Raw genomic sequence first — 25,598 nt, 5'->3', positions numbered from 1 at the left:
AATTCACACGGGAAACTGTTGAGCATGAAAAACCCAGCAGCATTGCAGTTTTTGACACAAACCGGTGCGCCTGGCACCTACTACTATACCCCGTTCAAAGGCACTTAAATCTTTAGACTTGCCCATTCACCCTCTGAATGGCACTCATACACAATCCATGTCTCAATTGTCTCAAAGCTTAAAATCCTTCTTTAACCTGTCTCCTCCCCTTCATCTACACTGATTGAAGTGGATTTAACAAGTGACATCAATAAGGGATCATAGCTTTGACCTGGATTCACCTGGTCAGTCTATGTCATGGAAAGAGCAGGTGTCCTTAGTGTTTTGTACACAGTGCATTATATTCTTATATTACTAGTCTACCGCCATGTATGTTCTACTCAGTTCACCAGGTGTCTGTCTGTGCTGTAGTGAGAGTTGTAATTTCTACCACAATGTAGTGCCTGTGAGGCAGCCCAGGGCTGGTATTGAGGAGAGTAGGAGATTGTCCTGGCTTCTGTATGCTGTAGCGTGCGTTTCTACCACATAGTGTTAGAGCTGATGTTGGAGAGTGGGAGATAGATGGTAGCGAGCTATGGGTTGGATGGTAGAGAGAGGGGCTGTGGATTGGTTAGTTGTGTAGGTGTCAGCAGTCTGAAGCAGAGAGGTGATAGAAGATAAATTCCCCACTCTAGCAGGTTTTAACCCCGTCCTCTGTAAAACAGGCTTACACCCACAATAGAAGGCTTACCAACGCAGAACTGGCCGGGAGGGAGGCAGAATGCATAGACCACAAAAGAGATACAGCAACTCACCACCCAACGAGTTCATTCTGAGCCTGGTCTGTCTTTGCCTTAACAATACCTACAGGCCAAGCAGAAAACAGCTTTTAATATTACAGATAGATTGTAGCTTCCATCAATGTAATTTTCTGCATCATTTCCAATCCCCCATATATTTTGGGGTAAATATATATATTATATATTTTTTACATTATTTTTCTTTTCATTTCCCCTAACCTTACCACCCCTCCTCTAATTGGAGTAAACTAATGGACAACAACACTTACTGTAGGCTTCTACTTCCTGCTTATGCACATTATACGGACACAATGTATTTTACAATAGTTATCTTTTGTTTGTTTTCAATCCCATCCTTCAGCTCCCCTCAACCCCTCCCATCTATCTTCTATTTGCCATATATTTTTAGCTGTGCTGTTTCAATAAAGTTCTGAACCTATATACATTTTCCGGACACAGTATATTTTACATGAGTTATCTTGTTGTTTTTAGCCCCACCCTTCAGCTCCACTCAAGCCCTCCCATCTATCCCTGAACACCGTCCAGTTTTTATTTCTATTTGCCATATATTTTTCAACTGTGCTGTGATGTTTCACAAAGGTTTTGAACATTTCTGTTCTCATTGTTTCTACAGATTGTAAACTAAAGATGAACATTTCAGCTAAAAGTATTACTATATTATTGATCGATTTGACTATGACTTTTCAAATCACCCAGCAGTGCTATCTGCGGAGTTATCTCCAGGTAAATGTTGCAATTCTTCAGCCATTCCTGCAACCAAAAACAAGCTACATATGGACAGTACCAAAACAAATGATCTAATGATTCTCTCTGCTTGGTTTTAACAAATTTGGTCATCTCAGACTTGGAGATAATACAGAATTTATTTCAGTTTTTTGCCAACTTGTAACTTGTGATAGCATCCAAAGTGCTCAACTGAATTTCCTTAATTTCTCCAGAGGTGGCTTGGAAATGCCATTTAAGTGTGCAGCTGACTGGCATGAGAGAATAGCTTAGAGTTACACTGATCTTATCATAAAAAACAAACATCCCTTTCCTTTGAATACACATGGTCATTTATATCATACATGGCTCACCCAAAATCAATGTATTCTTAGTTCCATGGTGCTGTACTATTAGCACTCCGGTAAGGGGTAGGCTACATAGTGCATATCGGGATGGGATGGAAAGAGTAGGCTAAATGACCAGCTATTGCTCCACCATGGATAAGGGAAGCTCTTATACATTCGACAGCATGCGCAGCAAGACAAAACAGATCGTGGAAAGCAACAGAATCTGTTACTGCCAGCGTTTTGTTTCTCCAGCGAATGAAAGGATGGGAGGGGAAAAGCCCCTGACCACAGCACTATGCTTTCACGGCTCAGTCCATCCGCCCTCTCTGGCAGGCTAGCCTGGTCAGCGTGATGCTGGATGCTCCAGTGCAGAAGCTCAAAGCCAAACCTTCTGCTACCCCCCCCTCTCCAAACATGGGTTTATCTGCCGCTTTATCTGTCCTGAGCCCGAGCCTCTCCGCTCAGTCACCCTATACAATGTAAAAGTCTGCCTAATCAATTCTGGGGCTGCGTAGAACCAACTTGCACCCATCCTGAATACTATGGAGAGCACTACATATTGAGAATAAAGTAATACATGTATTGTAATGAATGTAATGATCCTTCACTAGGAGTTTTAATTGAAGTGTTTAATAGAGTGGATGTGTGAGAATGAAAATAGTTGAGTATGTGGGACAAAAGGACACAATCAAAAGAGTATTGAGAAAGGCCGATTGATAGTGAGGGATTCCTCTGGGTGCAATGTGCTACTCGGCATGCTGCCAATTGAGGGGGTTAAACAGAACATGACACATGATTAAAGGATGAAGTCCTGTCACTAGTTCAAGTAGAGATCTACTTTGGAAAATACTGACAGTTGAGAACAACATTGTAGAGGCAAATCTGTTTCTTAATATGAGTATAGTTTATATCACTGATTTGCATTGACATAAAGCAACACATTCTAAATCCTCAGTAATCAAAGAATATTGTCAGAGTTACATTGATATTGTCAGAACAGACAGTAACTCGGCCCATCTTTCACGTCATAATGAGATAAGAGTACTGCTCCTCTCTGTGTCCATAAGAGTTGCATGCATAACAACACATATGATTCGAGTCTTTCTATTGGCAGCAGGTAGTGAGTTCAGGCTGGTTTCCGTTATGGGGCATCACTTGCTCTATGGTGTTATGAATACTGGGATTGTTCTCTGGTGTCTGTCAGCACTTGAAGAATGTTGAGAAAGGAAGACCAGACCCTTTTTACCCCACTGGAGAGATGAGATGGGCCAAATGGGACTCTGGAAAGGCTAACCAGGCACCCCCAGAACCATATGTATAGCCCAGGTCTTATATTTGTCTGAAGCAATCCACTACTGGTTGTAGCAGAAGGTCAATAAACCATTTATCTGGCCTTCCTGTCCTCAACCAACATCTAACATTAACAACATCACCAGTTCTGAATCCTACTGAAAATATTGATTCCTGTTCAATATGAATTTCCTGAGTTTACACATGATCAAAAGTAATATGTCTACATGGCCCCATGGCCCCTGGACAATATGAAGCTCATAGTTAGGGTTAAGGGTTAGGATGATGAACCCTGGCATGGGCACTGGGCAGAGAGAGGTCAGGGTGTTAGAAGGGTTAAGTATTTTGGTTTTGATTTGTTGTATTGTGTGGTGGCCCCTCCCAGCCCCCTCCCTTGGGGTCCGTGGCCCTGGGGCCGTTATAAATAGTCCCGTGGGCTCCCCCTGCTCTGACAGTGAGGATAAATGTCTGCAGGACATGCTCAACCTTTGTCTATCAATGTTCCTCTACTAACCACCAGCAGGGTTGGCATATAGATGCACAGAGACCAACGCTCCGCTCCACACAGACAGGACACAGGTCTCTATGACTAGACTAGACAGAAAGCGACGTTGCAGGTCATTGGAAGTCAGTAAAGTTAGTGACTCCTAGAGAGTTGCATGTGGAACTGTTGTTTAAGTGCGGAAGCATCTTTAGGTTTAGAGGCACTTTTTGCTTTTAAGTTTGCTGTCTTGTTTTTTGTTTATACTACCTTGAAGGCATCACTGAGATAGTCATTATTGATACGGTAAACAGAGCTTGGTGACTCAAAAGGAGAATACACATTTTCTCCTGTTTTCGCTCCTCTCTTCATCCCTCCATTGCTTTGGGGTAGCATCTTGACTTTTTGGCCACCATGTGGGAGTTCCGGTCCATGTCGTTCTGGCGGGCGGTGTTCGCTGAGTTCTATGGCACCATGTTCTTTGTGTTCTTTGGTCTGGGGGCGGCTTTGCGCTGGACCACCGGGCCCCACAACGTTCTCCATGTGGCCTTTTGCTTTGGCTTGGCCGCTGCCACCCTCATCCAGTCAATCGGTCACATCAGCGGGGGACACATCAACCCGGCCGTCACCTTCGCCTACCTGATTGGCTCCCAGATGTCCCTGTTCCGCGCCTTTTTCTACATCGTGGCCCAGTGTCTGGGGGCGCTGGCTGGGGCCGCCGTGCTCTACGGGGTCACCCCCAACAACATGAGGGGAAACCTGGCACTCAACACGGTAAGACTACCTGACCAATGACAGGTGATATAGGAATGAACCAGGGTTGGGGTCAATTGATCACAACCCTGATAGGAAAGTCTGTGGTGACAATCACACATTTCAGAGTTCCATTGTCACCTGCCATGAATAAATGAAATTAACTTGACAGGTGATAAAGAACATCTGTGTGTGTAACCACGACTTCTTTATTTGTACAATTTTCTACATTGTAGAATAATAGTGAAGACATCAAAACTATGAAATAACACATATGGAATCATGTAGTAACCAAAAAAAGTGTTAAACAAATCAAAATATGTTTTATATTTGAGATTCTTCAAAGTAGCCTTGATGACAGCTTTGCACACTCTTGGCATTCTCTCATGGGGAATGCTTTTCCAACAGTCTTGAAGGAGTTCCCACATATGCTGAGCACTTGTCATCAAGGCAAAGGATGGTTACTACATGATTCCATATGTGTTACTTCATAGTTTTGATGTCTTCACTATTATTCTACAATGTAGAAAATAGTACAAATAAAGAAAAACCCTGGAAAGAGTAGGTGGGTCCAAACTTTTGACTGGTACCGTATACAATGTTAGATGTTATGAATAGTTAGTCATAAAAAATCTGTAATTAAATGTGTACAAAAACACCACTCTTTAGAATGCATGTGCAATGTAAGATTTGCCAATTATATATTTTTTGTGAGCTATTTTTATGCATTAAAGGTTTAACCTTCTGATTGATTGACTGACTGTTAAGAGTTTTTCATATCAGCCAGTGGAATAGATATATCTTAAAAAAGTGAACAGTAATCATTCATTCAACTGTCTGTTCTATCTCGTCCCCCTTCTCCAGCTGCAGCCAGGTATCAGCCTGGGCATGGCCACCACCATGGAGGTGTTCCTCACCCTGCAGCTGGTTGTCTGCATCTTCGCTGTGACCGATGAGAGGCGTAATGGACGCCTGGGCTCTGCCGCCCTAGCCATCGGCTTCTCTGTCCTCATAGGACACCTGCTGGGGGTAAGACATGTATTCCAAATATATAAAATATATGTTTATAGACCATAGAATACAGGGAATTGTATTGGGTGAAAACAGGCTTAGACACAGGGTTGGGTGGGTTGAAGCTTAGAGATTTTTAGCACTTTAAAAATGTTGTATTTAACTTTTTTTGACAACTGTTTTTAATAACTTGTAATAATGCTGAAAGAGCAATAAACTAAACTAAGAGACATAGGCTTGGAGTGGGGTGGTAAGAGACCATTATGACTCATTATGATATGATCAGAGCTAGGTTTCCCAAATGCGTTGTAGCACTAAGATCATCTTAATTCCATTGAAATTGAGTGGACGAAACATGATCTTAGTGCTACAGTACGCTTTTGGGAAACCCGGCCCTGAACAATATAGAACATCAGTCAATGTAGGATATTTAGGGATAGGTAAATTCCAATAATGTATATGAATAGATGATGTCAGAAGCAGGAATGCCTGATTAAACAGGTGACTACAAGAGAGAAGGGGTGTGTAATCCATTATTTTGATGGGGTTGGTCAGGACTCTAGATAGACCAATATGAGTGCATTAAAAAGTACTACTGTATGATGTAGGTAGGTTTTTCACCACTGCACTCTACATACTGTTACCAAAATATAACCCCGGTCTATTCTCTTTGATATAGATGTACTACACTGGTGCTGGAATGAACCCTGCCAGGTCCTTCGCCCCCGCTGTCCTGGTCAGAAACTTTGTCAACCACTGGGTAAGACACTTTGTTCACACCTTACAAAGCCACAACGTACAGCAATTAAAAAATTGTACAACAATTTACAGCAATTTACAACAACTTACAATATGTTGTTTGGAATTTAGAACTGTGAAATAGCTAGATGAACTCACCAACACATTCCCCTCTCTATCTCTCTCTTTGTGTCTCTGTCTCCCTCTCCCTGGTCTGGTCCTGTGCCAGGTGTACTGGGTGGGTCCGATGATTGGTGGTGCTATGGGAGCTATTATCTATGATTTCATGCTGTTTCCCCGCATGCGCGGCCTCTCTGAGAGGATGGCCATACTGAAGGGCACCAGGCCCCCAGAGGCTGAGAGCCAGCAGGACACCCGAGGAGAGGCCATCGAGCTCAAGACTCAGGCCCTATAAGCCTGGTGGAAGAAGGTTGGCTTTTTGAACCCCCTATCCCTCTATTCTGTACCCAAACCCCCTCTGAACCCTCAACCCCACCCAACACACACATGCACACATACCTCTTCCCCCCTTCCCCTTTAACCCACCCACACACATAGTACATATGGACCATAGACACAAACCCTCCTCACCCTCACAACAATTCCACCTTCCTCACCATCCTCATTCTCACTCTGCTGATCCAGAAACAGGACATGCTGAATTACAGGGCAGCCAAAGCCCTAACCACCCTCCAACACTCCACCACTGACCCTTACCCATACCTCCCCCCTTGGACTGCAGGATAAAGATGGAGGGTAAGAAGAGGACTTAGTTGCCACTGAAGAAAGCACCCTGCTGTGGCCTGTGGTGTAGGGAATGGGTCACTCCTGGCTGACCAGGTGGCTATAACTGCTCAGGACAGGGGCATCTCTCTCTCTCTCTCTTGTTTGTAGTCTGCTAGGAGTGAAGCTACAGTAGAGCAGTGGACTTCTGCATGCTTTTTAATTTTTTTCATCCAGTTTGAATCTCTCCCTTGTGTTTTATTGTTTTTGTTTCATGAATCTTCGGGAACCTGACATGTATGTTATATTATACCTTTAAAGAATTTATGAGGATTTTATTCGACTCAAATTCCATTTTCAAGTCTTGCGTGTGTTGTGTGTGTATGTGTGTGTGCCTGTTTTAGCAAACCATTTTTATTCTGGCCTTTTTTCATTACCACAATTCCTTTGTTCGTTATCATGCTTTGTTGTCTTTATTCATCACGCTGTAGCCTATTCTAAGGGAAAGAAGCATCTTTTGCCCCCCTCCTCCTTCATTGATTTTGCTACAGTAAAGTTCTGATTCACTAGTAGTTTTACAGACAACATATTTAGAGTGCTCCCCTTTTATCGCAAAGCCCTTCAATTTTTGCGTTGAAGTCAAATTGTTCTGAGTCTGTGTCTCTTCAAGGGGAGCACAAACACAGTCAGATTTATATCAAAATAAACACACAACACACAAAACTGAACAGGTCTTTTGTTAAATCATTCTCCATCTCTATTTAAATACATCTTGAAAGGGAAAGGGGGATACCTAGTCAGTTGTACAACTGAATGCATTCAACTGAAATGTGTTTTCCGCATTTAACCCAACCCCTCTGAATCAGAGAGGTGCGGGGGGTTGCCTTAATCGACATCCACGTCATCGGCGCCCGGGGAACAGTGGGTTAACTGCCTTGCTCAAGGGCAGAACGACAGATTTTTACCTTGTCAGCTCGAGGATTCGTTCCAGCAACCTTTCGGTTACTGGCGCAAGTCTCCTACCCGCAAAGCTACCAAATTGTACATTATTATTAATTTTCTACTACAAAATTCCACTTCTTTGACCTGTTGGCTCTCCTTGACTTCGATACAGCCATGTTAAGTGCCTAAGAAGATAAAAGGGTTTTTACTGTATGTAGTTCAGTACCACTATTATCTGAACCAGACTGTTACGTTTTACTCAGTTTCTGGAATGCCTTTATTTTCATTAAAGCTTGTGCCCTTAGAGCGGATTTATGTACAGACGTGTGACAGCTGGATTGGCTTTCATTTTCGTGTCATTTTATGTAATAACAACAACAAAAAACCTGACTTGCTTTGTTATGTGGATCGAGCTCGTTTTCTTAGTTGATTGTAGTTCTTTCTTATACATAACCTTTTAAAGAAAAAAAAACACCAAAATGTGGCTGAAAACCAAAATGGGTGCATGATGATGCAGTGGCTTCATGCTGGTGTTAGCAGACACCTGGTGCGTTTTCTCTTCTCTCAGGGGGAGAGGTTCTAGAGGGAGAGGTTCTCTTTTCTCTCTAGGGGAAGAGGGATCGATTTAAGATCAGGGAGTTATTTTCAGTGTACCGGTAAGTCCACTCACCTCTGATATCTAGTCTGTTTTGCCCTCCAAACTCAGGTTCCTATAACCTGGTCCTATTTCTGTTTGTGCTATGTTGCCACGAAGTTAGCAAGACAGCACAAACAGATCTGAAACCAGGCTATGGTTCTTACACCTGGGGGGTAAAAACAGAGAAGAATCGAGAAGATAATCACCTAAACTGAGGCGATTTAATTCTTTAGCTTTGTGTTACTAGGTGTGGACGTGAGGTAAACTAAATGTGCACCTGTATGATCTCTTCATAACATCTGCATCAGAGGGACATTAAACTTGGAGGTCAAACCCCCCTTTTTTGACTCCTTAGTCCCACTCTTCCCTCCATTCCTCCTTCCTGCTTTCACCCCCTACCTCCTCCCGCTGTTTACAAGGCGGCCATTTTGTGCTCCGATCTAAAGGTGACAGGACAGTTGATGCTGCAGGGACTCTTGTGATGGGATGGAGGGGTACTGCAGTGTTGAACCAGCTCATAGCGTTATTACAGACCACTTCCATTTTCACTACTTGATAGAGCAGTAAACTGAACAAGACATGAAGCTGATTCTCCTTTTACATTCGCTTTCATTTCGCTTGATTCCTCCAGCGGTAGATAAAATAGATTTCTTTCCTTATTTTAGTTTATGACTTATGTTGAACATTTTGAAATTAAAATAATTATGTTTGTATTCCATTGAAAAGCTTTGTGATGTACAGTGTAAAATGTTATTTTTTAATTGACCATGATTGTTGAAACTGGATGGATAGACAATATAATTTCAAATCTATACAATGTCTCCTCTTTGGCCATTTGGTTATGAAAGGTATGGGAAAAGACGTGATACAGTACAACAATATGCTTGGATCCTATCAAGAACATATTATAAACATACTTTCATAATCAGAGAACCCTGGATTGATTATTTTATATGTTAAAAAAAAACGTCCTAAAATTCAGATTCTTCTGCCGGTCTGTTTTCTTCTAGATTGAACTGTAGGAAAAAACATTTTTGATGTTCATTATTACCAGGGACATGACAGGTGTTTTAGATCTTTATTTTCACAAAACTCTCATTATTACACAAATATCTTTCATTAAGATGCTCATATTTCTGTTGGTAAATGATGGGCACTGTCACTACTGGTCTCAATGACATACAATATTACAGAGCGTTCATTTAGGGTAATAATAATATAAACTCACTTGGCTCCAATCCCCTTTAACCGAATATACATTATTTCTAACCCAATTGTAAAATCTAACCCCAATATAAATCTGATATTTATTAACTCCAACAGGGATTGAATTTATGTAAATAAAAATGGACTTGCAATTAATGGTTTGTGCATACATCTTCGATAAGGAGAATATTACAAACTGTTACCAACATTAAGACCCCAATTAGTGTGTGTTAGTGTTTACTAAAGTCTCATATTAGTCTCTCTGAATGGCACACAGTTGTGGCATTTAGCATGCTCCTATACTGACCCAACATGAAATAATTTTATTGAGGAAAATGAAAACTTCAAGTGGGACTGTCCAAAAGGTAAGGTATCCTAGACTGGCAGCACATAATATTGCTATGATGGTTCCTAATCTGAATAGATTCTCTCAATAGCCTATATGTGGGTTTGTAGCCATGGTAGACCATCAGCACTACCAGGTGGCCAGAGGATGTATCAGCATTTAAGTGACAACTGCTGAAATAAAAAATGAATCTTTGTTCATACCCTCTATAGGAGACATGTTATTCTCACTTTAAGTAGCAAGAGACACTGTATTTAACCGGACAACCTCCAAACATCAACTTAGTCTCAGACAGTTTATTAGAAATACGGAAATAAAAATTCCCACTGCATTTAACAAACTGAAATTTATTTAACCTGATCTGCAAAAACAAAAGGTTGCCGAAACATAGTAGTGCATTTGCTTTAACACTTGCAAATTAAATTAGGTAATTTATTGACAAGTTATATTTTTGTTATGTTTCTGCACCCCTTTGAAAATAGAATAAATCATATTTTTGATATCTGCTCCTACACTTTTGTTGGATACAAAATGTCCAACGACCACTGCATTGAAGTAAACTACCGGTGTATCCTTTGAAAATGTTCAGTATTTACACTGATATATACTAAAGAAAAAACATCCTCGCAAAATGCAATTGCATGGAAAGGTTGTACCATTATAACTTATGTTATACTGTAAAATAAGTTTAACATGCATATTCATTTAAATACCTCAATATTTAAAATCAATGAATGCACTATTACCTGTAATATTTGCACGTTAATGTACACTGGGAAAATATTTGCTTTGAGTTAAAACTATAGATACATTAAGGAAAATCAATCAAACAAAATGAACAGTATGAACAATAAAATGGGGCATTTTAATTTAAAAAAGAAACTACTTTATTGAAAATAGGCGGTTGTTTTGAAACCTGTTTTTATCCCTCATTTAGAATTCACAAATATGTCTAAATTCAATACGTAACCTCACAGACATTATTAAATAAAAAAGGGAGAGGTGGGGTGTAACTAAGATATTATCCCATCAGAGCAGGGCAACATTCAGCAGGCAAACATTGTCAAACGTTGCAGATAGAAATAGCATGAATAGAACCGACATGATTCCTTAATTCTACATGTCAGAGGCGTGTTTGATCCACATTACGTATTTCAATCTAAATGTTCCACAACGTGGCCCCTGGTTAAGTTAAAGGACAATATAACTAAACCCCACAACAACACGTCATGGAAACAACTGAATTTTCCATGCAGAATTAGAACAGCACCACACCTAGGACAGTGGCTGAAGAATGCTCTGGTGTCATGTTACGACAGACAGTCTTTCGTCAGCGAGTTTCCTGTGATGTGTTTGGAAAACGGGTGACGTTTCCTCCTTTCAAATATGGCTACCAATAACTCATCTCTAATCTTTCTCTTCAACCGACCTTTGGAGGCTTTACTTCCTTGTTGTCATCGGTTACAGAACTTCCTTTATGCTCCCATTACTCCAAGTCTGGCATCTCTGAAAAGTTAGAAGACTTAAGGTAAAAAGTTAATCTACCAATTCCACAACATCGCTCATGTGTAGATGGTATGAGGATTTTCAAGAAACTTAAAATGAAATGTACTATGAAAATGCTCAAGAATGTCTGCTTGCTACATTCTTTGGTCGTGTGCTAAAATGTTATCAAAACTTACTTTCATCATCACTGTCGTGCTGTAAATAAAAGAAATTGACGATTAGTGTCAAATTTACTCGAAACTGCAAAACATAAAAGCAAGTAGATATCCTTTTCCTTACATCACCGTATACAGTAACGTTACATGTTTGCAATTCCTTTGATATTTGGTATAAAGTTAATTTGGAGATAACAAAAAAAAATGAAACACAAACCTCTTTTAGACCTTCCATACCACCCATGCCCAGATCTGGCATACCGTCTTCTCCTCCCATCGTGTTCATCATCTGAAAATAAGAGACAACAATCACTGTTTGGACATTTAAAAAAACTACAATAATTGAACACATTTAAAAACATTACACACTGTGCAACATGACATGCTTGCTTTGCTTGCCTCTGAGAACTTGTCGAAACTGGACAGATCCTCATCAGAATCATCTTCCCAGTCTTTCCAGTTGTTGAAGTCGACACCCAGCCATTGAAACTGTGGAAAACAAAACAGACATCCCAAATCAACATTTTAACCAACATTTAAGACAAAATGCCCCTCTTATGTGATCTTAGTCTCAGAGTAGGAGTGCTGATCAGTTTGACCTTTTTGATGAATAAGATACATGAACATGAGGGATGTAATCCTAGATCAGCACTCCTACTCTGAGACACTTTCTGAAGAAGAGCCCAGAAATACAAAACAGAAGAGGGAATGTAGAATATTGTACCAAAACATTTCTGACCTTTGCCTTGTCCTTCGTTAACCGTGGCCATGCAATACCTGCCTTTGCTTTCTTTAGACAACACAACACAGACCTGTCCGTACGTTTGTGCTTGGACTCCTACAAGGAGAAGAAGAGAGATGCTCATAATATATTACAAGTCATTTTGTATGAGGGATCATCTTTTTCATCCTATTTAACATCCAGGTCATTGCAGTTAGTGATTCAGTAGATAAATGAAAAGAAAAAAAAAAGACTTACATTGGGGTCAATTGAGTCAAAAAGGTCCAATTCATTTTGGTGTTTGAGGTTTTCAATCCCGCCAACACAACTGAAAAGACAGAACAGAGTAAAATACAGTGACTTCAGAAAGTATTCATACCCCTTGACTTATTTCACATATTGTTGTGTTACAGTCTGAATTAAAAATGGATTAAAAAAATAAAATTATATATATATATATATATATATATATATATATTTTTTTTTTCATCTACACACAATACCGGCTCGGTCCTCCCCTCCTGCTCCGTGGCTCGACGACTCATTGCGAGCTCACAGAACAGGGCTCCGGGCAGCCGAGCGGAAATTGAGGAAAACTCGCCTCCCTGCGGACCTGGCGTCCTTTCACTCCCTCCTCTCTACATTTTCCTCTTCTGTCTCTGCTGCTAAAGCCACTTTCTACCACTCTAAATTCCAAGCATCTGCCTCTAACCCTAGGAAGCTCTTTGCCACCTTCTCCTCCCTCCTGAATCCTCCCCCCCCCCTCTCTGCGGATGACTTCGTCAACCATTTTGAAAAGAAGGTTGACGACATCCGATCCTCGTTTGCTAAGTCTAACGACACCGCTGGTCCTGCTCACACTGCCCTACCCTGTGCTTTGACCTCTTTCTCCCCTCTCTCTCCAGATGAAATCTCGCGTCTTGTGACGGCCGGCCGCCCAACAACCTGCCCGCTTGACCCTATCCCCTCCTCTCTTCTCCAGACCATTTCCGGAGACCTTCTCCCCTACCTCACCTCGCTCATCAACTCATCCTTGACCGCTGGCTACGTCCCTTCCGTCTTCAAGAGAGCGAGAGTTGCACCCCTTCTGAAAAAACCTACACTCGATCCCTCCGAAGTCAACAACTACAGACCAGTATCCCTTCTTTCTTTTCTCTCCAAAACTCTTGAACGTGCCGTCCTTGGCCAGCTCTCCTGCTATCTCTCTCAGAATGACCTTCTTGATCCAAATCAGTCAGGTTTCAAGACTGGTCATTCAACTGAGACTGCTCTTCTCTGTGTCACGGAGGCTCTCCGCACTGCTAAAGCTAACTCTCTCTCCTCTGCTCTCATCCTCCTAGACCTATCTGCTGCCTTTGATACAGTGAACCATCAGATCCTCCTCTCCACCCTCTCCGAGTTGGGCATCTCCGGCGCGGCCCACGCTTGGATTGCGTCCTACCTGACAGGTCGCTCCTACCAGGTGGCGTGGCGAGAATCTGTCTCCGCACCACGTGCTCTCACCACTGGTGTCCCCCAGGGCTCTGTACTAGGCCCTCTCCTATTCTCGCTATACACCAAGTCACTTGGCTCTGTCATATCCTCACATGGTCTCTCCTATCATTGCTATGCAGACGACACACAATTAATCTTCTCCATTCCCCCTTCTGATAACCAGGTGGCGAATCGCATCTCTGCATGTCTGGCAGACATATCAGTGTGGATGACGGATCACCACCTCAAGCTGAACCTCGGCAAGACGGAGCTGCTCTTCCTCCCGGGGAAGGACTGCCCGTTCCATGATCTCGCCATCACGGTTGACAACTCCATTGTGTCCTCCTCCCAGAGTGCTAAGAACCTTGGCGTGACCCTGGACAACACCCTGTCGTTCTCTACTAACATCAAGGCGGTGACCCGATCCTGTAGGTTCATGCTCTACAACATTCGCAGAGTACGACCCTGCCTCACACAGGAAGCGGCGCAGGTCCTAATCCAGGCACTTGTCATCTCCCGTCTGGATTACTGCAACTCGCTGTTGGCTGGGCTCCCTGCCTGTGCCATTAAACCCCTACAACTCATCCAGAACGCCGCAGCCCGTCTGGTGTTCAACCTTCCCAAGTTCTCTCACGTCACCCCGCTCCTCCGCTCTCTCCACTGGCTTCCTGTTGAAGCTCGCATCCGCTACAAGACCATGGTGCTTGCCTACGGAACTGTGAGGGGAACGGCACCTCCGTACCTTCAGGCTCTGATCAGGCCCTACACCCAAACAAGGGCACTGTGTTCATCCACCTCTGGCCTGCTCGCCTCCCTACCCCTGAGGAAGCACAGTTCCCGCTCAGCCCAGTCAAAACTGTTCGCTGCTCTGGCACCCCAATGGTGGAACAAGCTCCCTCACGACGCCAGGACAGCGGAGTCAATCACCACCTTCCGGAGACACCTGAAACCCCACCTCTTTAAGGAATACCTAGGATAGGATAAAGTAATCCTTCTAAACCCCCCCCCACCTTAAAAGATTTAGATGCACTATTGTAAAGTGGTTGTTCCACTGGATATCATAAGGTGAATCCACCAATTTGTAAGTCGCTCTGGATAAGACCGTCTGCTAAATGACTTAAATGGAAATGTAAATACCCCATAATGTCAAAGTGAAAACAAATGTATTCATAATTAAATCCAGAAATCTCATTTACAGAAGAATTCACACCCCTGAGTCAATACTTTGTAGAAGTACCTTTGGTAGCAATTACAGCTATGTCTTTCCGGGTAAATATCTAAGAGCTTTCCACACCTGGATTGTAAAACATTTTCCTATTATTCTTAAAAAAAAAAAAAAGCTCTGTGAAATTGGTTGTTGATCATTGCTAGACAACCATTTTCAGGTTTTTCCAGATTTTCAAGTAGATTTAAGTCAAAACTGTAACTCAGCCAGGAACATTTACTGCCTTCTTAGTAAGCAACTCCGGTGTAGATTTAGCCTTGTGATTTAGGTTATTGTCCAGTGTCTGGTAGAAAGCAGACTGAACCAGGTTTTCCACTAGGATTTTGCTTGTGTTTAGCTCCATTCAGTATTATTTATATACTGAAAAACTGGTACTCAGTAATGTGTTGTATTTGCCCCAAACATAACACTTTGTATTCAGGTCAAAAGGTGATTTGATTTGCCACATTTTTGCAGTATTACTTTTGGTGCCTTGTTGCAAACAGGATGCATGTTTTGGAATATTTGTATTCTGCACAGGCTTCCTTCTTTGCCCTCTGTCAATTAGGTTAGTATTGTGGAGTAACTACAATGTTGTTGATCCATCCTCAGTTCTCTCTTATAACAGCCATTAAAGTTTGACTGTTTTAAAGTTACCATTGGCTTCATGGGTTAGGGCGGTTTCCTTCCTCTCCAGCAACTGAGATAGGAAGGACGCCTGTATCTTTGTAGTGACTGGGTGTATTGATACACCATCAAAGTGTAATTAATAACTTCACCATGCTCAAAGGGATAGTCAATGTCAAGGGGTGTGAATACTTTCTGAAGGCACTGTAGATGAATGGTTTACTCATTCAGACACTAGGGGCCGATAACATTTATCTTATTCCTGAACTAAAAGTAAAATAAATATGCTTTCTGGTCCCGGCAGGATTAGGTTTAATCTGTGTCCGGGAAACTGCTTCTGCAAGTGCAATAGGCGTAATTTATGGACAGCTCAAAATTTACCCTAACATCAGTGTCAATTAAACTGCAGTGTGTCCTGGGTCATGGTGAAGCAGCTTACCGAAAATCAAGTTTAGATTTTTCAAACTTTACTTGAAGATCTTTGCTGTCTTCTACCAGGAACTCAATGAACACTGAGTCCCTTCTGTCATACCACTTTGCTGTTGCTGGCTGCCTATTGGACAATAGAGAAGAGAGAAGACTTATTAGTCCAATACAAAGCAACGGCCAATGTCTTCTAGGTTCTGTTCATAAAATCCAAACATAAATATTTGGGAAATTGCAACCCCATCATGAGGAAATAGGGATGGAAAACAATGAAGGGATAAAATCCTTTAATTTTGGATGCAAAACTGAATAATTTGCTGTTTAGAAAGCAGTCTCCAGGTCTGTTGCATGCATCATCGGGTGAAACAGAAAAAGCATGCACGTTTGCTTTAAGCATTGACTAGCTAACTATGATAATATCGTTTGGTTACATTCAATACTATACATCAGGAACATTCATCATCAGGTGGCCAAGCTAGTCTAGCTCCACCCATTCAACCTTATCCAAGGTTATACTTGGTCAGGTGGCTAATTGTCACTGGTCTCTGCCCTTATTTCAGTGGTTTTGCTGGCAATTCCTAATGGTTATTCTTGGCTAACCAGATCCAACACCCTATTAATTAATGAGCTAGCTAGCTGACAGGTGACATGGAATGTCACTCCAACGTGCATCCAGTAACGTTTGCTAGGCTAGTCTATTTGCAAGGAAATAGCTAGCCCACGTGAATAAAGGACTATCTGCTCATGTAACCGTTGTGGAGAACTAAAGCCCAGCCTTGTATTATTGATAATATCTCATTACGGCACATGATATGAGACTTTTCCTGGAGTGTAAAGCTGACAATTGCTCCTTTCATTCCCACTAATCGTACCCCATGTGCATGGAGGCAGCATGTAGGCCTAACGTTAGCTAGCTACGGTTAGCTAAAGCTATAGCGTTAGCGTTGCAGTTTACGTCCCGTGGACAAAATGTACTTTTATTGCAGAGTTGCTATTTTTATACATACATGTCGGAGCATTCCAGACAAGTAACGTTGGTTAGCTAGCATAGCTAAGCTCCGAGTAACACAACTTGAAGCTAGCTATGGCTAAATTGCTAGCAAGCTACCCCGCATTTGCAAGGGTGGCCATTGCTTTGGACGCTAGCGCTCTCATCCGACCCTCCATCCCACACTTACATCTCTTGCGATCTAGTTCTTTCCGCTCCAGAAAGGCAGTATTCGTCACAATGTGCTGTTGGATATTGAGTTCAATCGGTAGCTAAATATGACAGGGCAAAATGTTTCCTCGTTCTCCTGCGCAATGACGTATCTCTCGAATTCGCTGGTTTCACTATCACCGTCTGGAGACCTTTCTGGATCATTCTCTGATGTCGGGGGAAGTTTCTTGCACGCACTTTACCTGAAGCTTGGGTTGAACGCCGTTACCGTGGCAACACACACACACACACGATCTGTAACATCATTTCAACTATTTCACCTGTATAAAGCAGGTGTGTACGGACAGGTGTTACGTGCGTAAACAATATTTTAAAAAATACATGTGATTTTTGTATGTAATTACCAATAAATGGGAAACATAAATACACCGTGTAAACACTAAATAGAAACAAAATATTCCATCTCCTTTTCAACAACTTTATTTCTAGGCTTGAAATTAATTTAGACAACGTCTATTAAAAGGTTGGACTGGACCTGATCCTCATGGTTGTTAGGTGTTTACATGGTCAGCTCCTGCAAAGAAGAATTCAAAGGGTTTTTGCATCTTAGGAGATTCCAACATTGAATAGAACAGAATAGAATCTAGAACTGTAATGTCCAGATGTGCCTGTAATCACCTTACAACATAGAAATCAAAGGAAAACGTAAATTACAGATGATATTACATTTACAACAGATTGACAACCAATTAAATATTCTTAACCTGATGGCATTGACGATGTCATTGTTGTTTTTGAGCGCTCGTATAGCCTTCAGTCAAGACACATTGGCTTGTGACATCACCAGTTCAATGTACTTCAAGGCCGTCTCATCAACCTGCAAAGCATGATGGAACACATTGGTAGTGAATCACTGCTTATACTGTTAGAGCATAATGAGGACGTAAAAACTGCTGACGTCATAAACAATGTTTTATGATAAAAGTTAAGTAAACGCCAGAGGATGTAGGTTGGAAAAGCCTGGTTCAAGATCTGACAGAACAGCACAAACAGATACGGGGCCAGGCTAAGTTCGACCCTTCACCTCTTCCTCTTTGCTCTCCTCTTGTATCCTGTGGGCTTCTGTGTGTTCTCCTGGATGCTGGACGTTCTGTCTTCTCCCTGGACCTTGAACTTCTCCGCTGCTGCCAGCTGAGCTTTTTGGGACAACTCCTCAGTCTGGAAGAAAAGGAAATCCACTCTCAGAAAACAGAATTGCAAGAATATCTCTAATTCATAAAGAACTTTAATAAATAAATTGCTTATGGAATTTATAGCAACTTTATAAGGTATTTATAAACTATTTGAAAGTAATCACGTCCGATCTGAAATGAGAAGCCACACTTTTTCAGATCCAACCAAGATGCAATGGATAAATGATTCTCCTCGCGTTTCTGATTACTACTTAACCCTTGTGTGGTTACATTTTCTATGTTTACTAAAATAAAGATGATACAATTAATAATTTTTTAAACCTGAGACTCATTGGCCTTGGCTCATTTTCTGTGACGAACATGTAAAAGATCACATTTTCATTGAGTGCACACCCCCCTACACATTTATATTACATATGTGGTTATCCAAGTGTAATAAAAGTGTGGAAAACAAATAAAAATGAAACAAAAAGGTTTGCTGTGTGACTTCAGTCGTCTTCCTCCTCCCTGGGCCTGCTGTTTCAACATAGCACCAAGAACCTGTCTGTCTGTCTGTCTCCCTGCCTGTCTGCCTGTCTGCCTGTCTCCAACTTTTCTCACACTCTTTACCCTTTGTAGTGTGTGAAACTACACAAATCAAATCAAATGTATTTATAAAGCCCTTCTTACATCAGCTGATATCTCAAAGTGCTGTACAGAAACACAGCCTAAAACCCCAAACAGCAACCAATGCAGGTGTAGAAGCACAATGTCTTGTGGGAATCTGCACAATGTTATTACAATACATTATTTCGATACGTTGTGAAAAATTCTGTATTTTCCCACACTCTGCACCAGCTGGTACAAATTGGGACACAACAAATAAATAGCTTTGCATGTGTGGCTCCATACCACAATCAATCAGTATGGCAAAAATAATCTCTTATTTTTGAAGCTAGTGTTTTCCAAATATGAGGATCATGTATCTGTCAAATCGGAGTCTGACAGTGAGTTGGAAGAGGAGAAGATTGACCCTCAGCCAGCCCCAGGACCAGACCATCAGCAGACAGCCCCAGGACCAGCCCATCAACAACCAGCTCATCAGCAGCCCGCAGGAGGAGAAATATGTATGTAAAAAAATTGTGTAATTGAATGGTCTTCTTGCCCAAGGAATGAGCCACCCTGCATGGCTGTGATAAGGATAAAACATGGGCCGACGCAGATGGCGGTTACGCATGCGCAGGACATAAAGTCTTCTTTTGAACTGTTCACCCCAGATACCATCCAGAAAATCATTCTGGACTGCACTAATTTGGAGGGAAGGCACATTTTTGTAGAGAGATGGAAGGAAATTGACCAAACTCATTTACATGGATACTTTGGGGTTCTTATCCTTGCTGGTGTTTTCAGATCCAATGTGGAATCCACAGAATCCCTATGGGATGCAGAAACTGGCAGAGAACTTTTCCATGCTACAATGTTTCTGGAAAACTTCCACATTATTTTCAGGATTATCCGCTTCGATAACCGAGACACCAGACCAGCTCGGCGGCAGAGAGACAAGCTAGCTGCACTCAGGTCAGTGTGGGACAAGTGGGTGGACAGCCTTCCCCCTTTTTACAACCCAGGGCCCAACGTTGATGAGCAGCTTATGCCATTTAGGGGCCACTGCCCCTTCAGGCAGTACATACTGTCTAAACCCACAAAATATGAAATCAAGATCTGGGCTGCCTGTGATGGTGCTTCATATGCGTGGAACTTGCAAGTGTATACGGGGAAGCCAGATGGAGGAGCCCCTGAGAATAATCAAGGGATGCAGGTTGTCCTGGACGTGACACATGGACTGCGTGGCCACAACATCACATGCAATAAACATTTTACTTCGCACAAGCTGGGACAGGAGCTCCTCAAGAGGAAGTTGACTGTCCACTTGTGATATTCTTCAAATCTTGGACATCATCTGAATGGCATTGAACCCAGATTGGAACAGAAGAAAGCTCCAGAGGTGACGGCTCTTTCTTGAGGAGCTGGGCAAGGCATTGGTAAGACCTCAAATCCAGAGGAGGCAACATATCCCAAGGACCACAGCTTCTGCAGCCATCGTGAGGAGGATTCAGGAGGAGGATGCTGGTGCCCCATCTGCCCGACCCACAGAACCAACAACTCCAATACAGGAAGTAAGTGTGAGTGATGTTGTTGCATGTGTGTGTGTGTCTGACTCTCCTACCTTGGCCTGCTGTAACTATATATGTGAGTGAGTGAGATGTTAGTACAATTCCTGAAATAAGTGTTTTCATCATTCTAGATTGCAGCCGGTAGCAACAAGAAGGATAGGAAGACACAGAACACATGCATTAAGTGCAAAAAATTCATTTGCAACACACACACAGTAAAACTCTGTCCCTCATGTGGTATGTAGTCCGGCCTTAATTTGTGTTCAATGGGGCACATTTATAATTTCCATAAAATACTGTATGTAAAATTTGTCCTTCCAATTTGTTTAGTTCATAACAATAAACATCAATAGTGATGAAAACCTTGTTTCATTTATATTTGTTCAAGATAAACATGATTTATTCCACCCATGTCCTGATTATGATCAATTTGTTTACAAAAATCACATTTTATCAACAACAAAAAACGAATTGTGCTTTTATTGATAAATGTGATCTAGCAGAGTCAACATCTAAGTATTAAGTATTTTTAAGTAAATTGTTATGGCTGTTTTGTTTTAAAAACCCAATAACATTGGGTGAACATTGGGTGAACATTGGGTGAATAACAGAAACATAAACACCACACAATGGTTAAAATAGCGTCACTTGCCTTAGCTTCCCTGAAGAAAATGTATGCGTCGGAGGCGGAGCTCCTGTAGACGTCTGGCCTGGGGATGACAAACAGGATGTTCTTGGACTTCCTGATGTTAACCCTGTGTCACGTCCTGACCAGTAAAGGGGTTATTTGTTATTGTAGTTTGGTCAGGACATGGCAGGGGGTGTTTGTTTTATGTGGTTCGGGGTTTGTTGGGCTATGTGCTTATGTAAGAGGGGTGTTTGTTTTATGTGTTCCGGGGTTTTTTGGTCTATGTTCTATGTAAGTATATTTCTATGTTAGTTCTAGTCTTTCTATTTCTATGTTTAGTTAATGGGGTTGACCTTCAATTGGAAGCAGCTGCTCCTCGTTGCTTCTGATTGAAGGTCCTATGTATAGGGGTGTTTTTGTAATAGAAACAACAAAAAGGGGCATTGACAGCAGTAGGTGTAGCTAGCTAACATGCTAACCTTATCTTGCTATTTAATACTATCTGTTGTTGCTGTTTTTATTTTTTTACTACACCGTATTCAAAAGATTAGCCAGCTGTCTAGGCTATGGCTGGTTCTGGAGCTGGATTTGTCATAAGCATTTAGGGGAAAACTTAGCCATAGATGGATAGCGGAAACCAGTATCTTTGACTTCCCCATTGATTGTTATCTCCAATGTTTTGGCATCTTCCATAAATTGCGGACTCAAATCCGCCATAGAAATAGAAAGAATAAGATGAAGCTCTGATAATATGGGTAACTATTGAACGGTTTGGGCTAGAGACTCGTTTTTCTACACTGTAATGGACACTGTGCAAGCTTTGGTAGGCTGGCAGGCTATTCGGCTGCGGTACAATAAAGCCAAGTCCTGTGCTCATAGTTCTCACAGGGGAAGTGAAATTATAGGCTACAACGACTTTGCTAATGATCAGTGGCAGTTCTAGACCATTTCAACTGGGGGGGGGGCAAGCTGGGGCCAGTTACATTAGACGTTATTGTTGTCATATAGTTTTCTTCACTGCATTGCAGGCATTAGCAGGCAAAAGACCATGTTCATAATCATCATCGTTGCCACTGTCTAATAACGGATGTAAAAAAAGAACGATAGCAAAAATTAGTTGTGTAAAATTTATTTCATACTCCACATTTAAGGGGTCCACAAGTGGGTCTAAAATTGTTGTCACAGGGGCACGGGTTACTATTTACCACCACAAACCGATGCTGGGACTAAGACAGCACTCAACCAGCTGTATAACGCCATAAGCAAACAAGAAAATGCTCATCCAGAAGCGGCGCTCCTAGTGGCCAGGGACTTTAATGCAGGCAAACTTCAAATCCCTTTTACATAATTTCTACCAGCATGTCACATATGCAACCAGAGGGAAAAAAACTCTAGACCACGTTTACTCCACACACAGAGATGCATACAAAGCTCTCCCCCGCCCTCCATTTTACCAAATCTGATCATAATTCTATCCTCCTGATTCCTGCTTACAAGTAAAAACTAAAGCAGGAAGTATCAGTGACTCACTCAATACGGAAGTGGTCAGATGACACGGCTGCTATGCTACAGGACTGTTTTGCTAGCACACATTGTCCCGGGATTCATCCAATAGCATTGAGGAGTATACCACCTCAGAATCGGCTTCATCAATAACTGTATTGATGACGTCATCCCCACAGTGACTGTACGTACATATCCCAACCAAAAGCCATGGATTAAAGGCAACATCCACATCGAGCTAAAGGCTATAGCTGCCGCTTTCAAGGAGCAGGACACTACGCTTACAGGAAATCCCGCTATGCCCTCAGACGTACCATCAAACTAGGCAAAGCGTCAATACAGGATTAAGATTGACTCCTACTACACTGGCTCTGATGCTCGGCGGATGTGGCAGGGCTAGAAAATTGTTACGGACTACAAAGGGAAACCCAGACGCGAGCTTCCCAGTGACGCGAGCCTACCAGATGAGCTAAAATACTTTTATGCTCGCTTCAAGGCAAGCAACACTGAAGCATGCACAAGAGCACCAGCTGTTTTGGACGACTGTGTGATAACGCTCCCGGTAGCTGTTGTGAGCAAGACCTTTAAACAAGTCAACATTCACAAAGCCGCGGGGCCAGACAGATTACCAGGACGTGTACTCAAAGCATGCGCGGACCAACTGGCAAGTGCTTTCACTGACTTTTCAACCTGTCCCTGACCAAGTCTGTAATACCTACATGTTTCAAGCAGACCACCATTGTCCCTGTGCCCAAAGAAGCGACGGTAACCTGCCTAAATGATTACCGCCCCGTAGCACGTCAGTAGCCATGAAGTGCTTTGAAAGGCTGGTCATGGCTCACATCAAAAGCATCCTCCCGGATACCCTAGATCCACTCCAATTTGCATACCACCCCAACAGATCCACAGATGACGCAATCTCAATCTCACTGCACACTGCCCTTTCCCACCTGGACAAAAGGAACACCTATGTGAGAATGCTGTTCATTGACTACAGCTCAGCTTTCAACACCATAGTGCCCACAAAGCTCATCACTAAGCTAAGGACCCTGGGACTAAACACCTCCCTCTGCAACTGGATCCTGGACTTCCTGATGGGCCGCCCACTGGGTGGTAAGGGTAGGCAACAACATGTCTGCCACGCTCATCCTCAAGACTGGGGCCCCTCAAGGGTGTGTACTTAGTCCCCTCCAGTACTCCCTGATCACCCACGACTGCGTGGCCAAACACAACTCCAACACCATCATTAACAGTGGTATGCCTGGTCACCGACAACGATGAGACAGCCTATAGGGAGGAGGTCAGAGACCTGGCAGTGTGGTGCCAGGACATCAACCTCTCCCTCAATGTAAGCAAGATGAAGGAGCTGATCGTGGACTATAGGAAAAGGAGGACCGAGCACGCCCCCATTCTCATCGAAGGGGCTGTAGTGGAGCAGGTTGAGAGCTTCAAGTTCTTTGGCGTCCACATCACCAACAAACTAACATGGTCCAAGCACACCAAGACAGTCGTGAAGAGGGCACGACAAAACCTATTCCCCCTCAGGAGACTGAAAAGATTTGGCATGGGTCCTTAGATCCTCAAAAGGTTTTACAGCTGCACCATTCGAGAGCATCCTGACGGGTTGCATCACTGCCTGGTATGGCAATTGCTCGGCCTCCAACCGCAAGGCACTACAGAGGGTAGTACGTACGGCCCAATACATCACCGGGGACAAGCTTCCTGCCATCCAGGGCCTCTATACCAGGCTGTGTCAGAGGAAGGCCCTAAAAATTGTCAAAAACTCCAGCCACCCTAGTCGTAGACTGTTCTTGCTGCTACCGCACGGCAAGCGGTACCGGAGTGCCAAGTCTAGGCCCAAGATGCTTCTAAACTGCTTCTACCCCCAAGCCATAAGACTCCTGAACATCTAATCAAATGGCTATCCAGACTATTTGCATTGCCCCCCCCCCCCTTCTGCGCTGCTGCTACTCTCTGTTGTTATCTATGCATAGTCACTTTAATAACTCTACCTACATGTACATATTACCTAAATTACCTCGACACCGGTGCCCCCACACATTGACTCTGTACCGGTACCCCCTGTGTACTCGCATCTACTGATTAGCCAGGTCTTTTAATGGGCAGGTAGATAAGAAATGTCCCGTAGCTCCACAATACAGACAGCTCTTGGTGTTCAGTCTGCGTAAGTGCTCAGCCGGAGACAATCTAGCCCTGCTTAATTGCATGGGCTCCGGAGGAGGCAGGTCGACAGCCCTCTGTGATTTCCTAGGAAACTCGGGTGACACCAGATTCTCTCAGAAATGTAGACTTTGGCGATTTCCGGGATTCCTCGAGGCGAGGTGGAATTTGAGGAAGAGCGAGGGCGACAGGGAACAGACCTTCTTTGTTTCCCGTAGCCGCCCATTGATCCAGATGGTCAAGGCTATGAGGGAGTCGAGGTCCACGGGCAGCTCCCGCGCTGCGAGCTCGTCTTTAATCACCTCCGATAATCCGTGAAGGAACGTGTCAATGTGGGAGTAACAGTCCACCGTTTGCCTCAGTCTGGAGGAGTTTGTGGCAGAGGTAAGAAAAGTGTTCGATTCTCCATTGTCCGAAAGAGAGGCTGCTCGTAAGCTGCTCTAACTGTGTCATGACTCCAGTAGTGTCGAAGACTACGCGGTGGATTTTTGCACATTGGTATTTAGGCCGAAATATGCAGGTGTATATCTGGTTTATATTAGTATTGGGACTCAGTCAAAGGTGTAGACCTGGTTTGTTGGAGTACTGGAGCTGTGGTGCAGAGGTAGACCTGGTTTACAGTTTGAGTATTCGGGCTTCGGCACATTTAGACCTGGCTTAGTTTACTAATTGGGATCAAACACAGGTGCA

General features: G+C 42.8%; 2 protein-coding genes and 1 pseudogene across 3 annotated transcripts; 1 reads left to right on the top strand and 2 right to left on the bottom strand.

Annotated features, from left to right (window-relative positions):
* Positions 1-3,600: 3,600 nt before the first annotated feature.
* Positions 3,601-9,352, top strand: mipa (major intrinsic protein of lens fiber a). Of its 2 annotated transcripts, XM_014135772.2 has the most exons (5): positions 3,601-4,397; positions 5,241-5,405; positions 6,067-6,147; positions 6,355-6,555; positions 6,771-9,352. In XM_014135772.2, the coding sequence occupies exons 1-4, from the start codon at positions 4,038-4,040 to the stop codon at positions 6,538-6,540; spliced, it is 792 nt and encodes a 263-aa protein (XP_013991247.1). In that variant the 5' UTR covers positions 3,601-4,037; the 3' UTR covers positions 6,541-6,555; positions 6,771-9,352. The 2 variants fall into 2 exon arrangements, with proteins under 2 accessions (XP_013991247.1, XP_013991246.1); XM_014135771.2 differs by having other exon boundaries at positions 6,355-9,352.
* A 139-nt stretch (positions 9,353-9,491) lies between these two features.
* On the bottom strand, positions 9,492-17,553 carry LOC106567008 (prostaglandin E synthase 3). Its single transcript, XM_014135773.2, has 8 exons — positions 17,270-17,553; positions 16,105-16,218; positions 12,620-12,689; positions 12,380-12,478; positions 12,040-12,129; positions 11,858-11,929; positions 11,662-11,680; positions 9,492-11,485 (listed from the first exon to the last, which is right to left on the bottom strand). Coding segments are annotated over exons 1-8 (486 nt in total). The 5' UTR covers positions 17,272-17,553; the 3' UTR covers positions 9,492-11,465.
* Positions 17,292-25,361, bottom strand: LOC106567299 (nascent polypeptide-associated complex subunit alpha-like; annotated as a pseudogene).
* Positions 25,362-25,598: the final 237 nt, after the last annotated feature.

Source organism: Salmo salar, chromosome ssa13 (genome assembly GCF_905237065.1).
Source record: "Salmo salar chromosome ssa13, Ssal_v3.1, whole genome shotgun sequence".
NCBI classification, from domain to species: domain Eukaryota; kingdom Metazoa; phylum Chordata; class Actinopteri; order Salmoniformes; family Salmonidae; genus Salmo; species Salmo salar.
The sequence above is the reverse complement of the archived record's forward strand: the minus strand, read 5'-3'. Positions and strand labels throughout refer to the sequence as shown.